The 1,894-nt window shown below is 60.1% G+C and overlaps 1 protein-coding gene across 1 annotated transcript; it reads left to right on the top strand.

Annotated features, from left to right (window-relative positions):
• Positions 1-868: 868 nt before the first annotated feature.
• Positions 869-1,789, top strand: SDRG_12652 (hypothetical protein). The gene is made up of 2 exons (XM_008618730.1): positions 869-1,647; positions 1,692-1,789. The coding sequence occupies exons 1-2, from the start codon at positions 894-896 to the stop codon at positions 1,730-1,732; spliced, it is 795 nt and encodes a 264-aa protein (XP_008616952.1). The 5' UTR covers positions 869-893; the 3' UTR covers positions 1,733-1,789.
• Positions 1,790-1,894: the final 105 nt, after the last annotated feature.

Below are 1,894 nucleotides of genomic sequence, written 5' to 3'. Positions count from 1 at the left end.
TACAAAAATGGTGGGCTTGGCCGCCACAAAGCTGCGCGCACTGATGTAGCACGCTTGGTAAAAGGCCTCGTGCGATGGCGTTGCCACCTGCGGGCATGCGTTGGGTGCAAGCTTCGTTGGCTCGCAACCACCTGTCTACAGCCCCCGTCGACCATCCACCACCAAGCTGCACGGATCAATAGAAGGCACGTCAGCGAGCGTGCTTCGTCCTCGCGCTTCCACGCCAGCAGCAGAAATCAGTTTTATGTCAGACAGTATGCGAAGGCCAGAGTGCAAGATACCTAGTCGGATGCAATGTTGGTCGATGCGAGAAGTAGCTCGGCTCACGGAGCTCGGCTACTTGTCGCGCCAAACCGCAATTTCGATCCCCGCAGCTTGGCATCATTCTGGCGTCTCACTTGTAAAACGGACAACGCTTAGCCAAAAAACGAGGTTGAAAGAGAAAAATCATATTTGCTCGTGGAAACCCGGGGTGATTTCCTCTGCTCCCATCTCGCATCTCGCAGCCTCACGGTTCGTATCTCGCCATCTCGGCGTTCGATGCTCGTGCTTGACAACCAGCTGTTTTCTGCACCCGCCTGTCCGGACCACAAGCGACGTTCGACGTCGCCATACAAATGGCAAGATCAAACGCAGGGGGCTAACCTGCATCCTATGTATAAAGATGGTATGGCGTTAGTCTCCCGGGTAAAAACCGTTTTGTAGAAGCATTGTTTGAGAAAAGAAGGGAAAAACTCGACTTGGTGTCATGGACATTTCCAGTTCGCCTGGCTACCAAATCGAACGCGTCGTCCTGTGACTCACAGCTCCGAGGTCGACGCCGCGGCATCTCATTTTGCCTTTGCACCGCCATGACCCAGTACCCGAACGACGACGGCGCGGTCGTCTGGACCATGCGCTCGGACCTCGTCGTCCTCGACGAGCCGGACGCCAAGGACACGATGCGCTACGAGCTCGACTTTCAGAAGCGAAAGCGGAAGCGCGTCCTTGTCCTCATCGCAGTCGCGCTCCTGACGGTTGGCATCGCGCTCGCCGTTATCTTGACGCAGACCGCGACGCAGTCGGCCGACACAAGCTCCGGCATGAACACAAACATCAACAACAACGACAACAACAATGGCGTGATCAAGACGACGAGCCCGTCGGCAGTGCCGTCGGTGCGTACACTGCCGCCGACGGTTCGCCCGACCTCGGTGTCGCCCACGATCGCACCCAACTCGTCGCAACCCGTCGTGACGACATACACACCAACGCCCATCACCGAAGAGCCGACTGATGAGCCGACTGATGAGCCGACCGACGAGCCGACGCAGACGCCGACAGTCAAGCCGACGCAGACGCCGACAGTCAAGCCAACGCTACAACCAACGGTCAAGCCAACGTTGAAGCCCACGGAAGCGCCGCGCCCGACACCGGGCCCGAGCCCGAGTCCGACGCAAGAGCCAAAGCCGACAATGGCACCGACGAGCCCGCAACCAAGCCCGAAGCCGAGCCCCCAGCCAACGCAAGGGCCTAGTCCTGCACCTAGTCCGGTGCCCAGCCTAAAGCCAACGCCTGCACCAACGCCTGCACCAACGCCTGCACCGAGCCCTGCACCGAGTCCTGTACCGAGCCCTGCACCGAGTCCGCAGCCCAGTCCGCAGCCCAGTCCGCAACCAAGCCCTGCGCCGAGCCCGAAGCCTAGTCCGCAGCCTACCCAAGCTCCAAGCCCGCAGCCATCGCAGAAGCCTAGTCCGTCACCGCAGCCGCAGCCCAGCCCGTCAGTATCGCAGCAGCCTGGGCCCCAGCCATCGCCAAGTGCATCGTCGTCATCAAATCCATCTGAGTCGCCAAAGCCAACTGAGTCGCCAAAGCCGTCGTCGGGCATTCCGTCGACGGGCGACCTCAAGGCCCA

The sequence above is a fragment of the Saprolegnia diclina genome (genome assembly GCF_000281045.1).
Source record: "Saprolegnia diclina VS20 unplaced genomic scaffold supercont1.51, whole genome shotgun sequence".
NCBI classification, from domain to species: domain Eukaryota; phylum Oomycota; class Saprolegniomycetes; order Saprolegniales; family Saprolegniaceae; genus Saprolegnia; species Saprolegnia diclina.
Note: the sequence above shows the minus strand (reverse complement) of the source record. Positions and strands in the feature narration are given on the sequence as shown.

Coding starts and splice junctions, on each gene's coding strand:
- SDRG_12652 (XM_008618730.1), top strand. CDS start 894: ATGCGCTCGGACCTCGTCGTCCTCGACGAGCCGGACGCCAAGGACACG. Junction 1,648..1,691: donor GCAGCCCAGTCCGCAGCCCA/GTCCGCAACCAA, acceptor CCTAGTCCGCAG/CCTACCCAAGCTCCAAGCCC.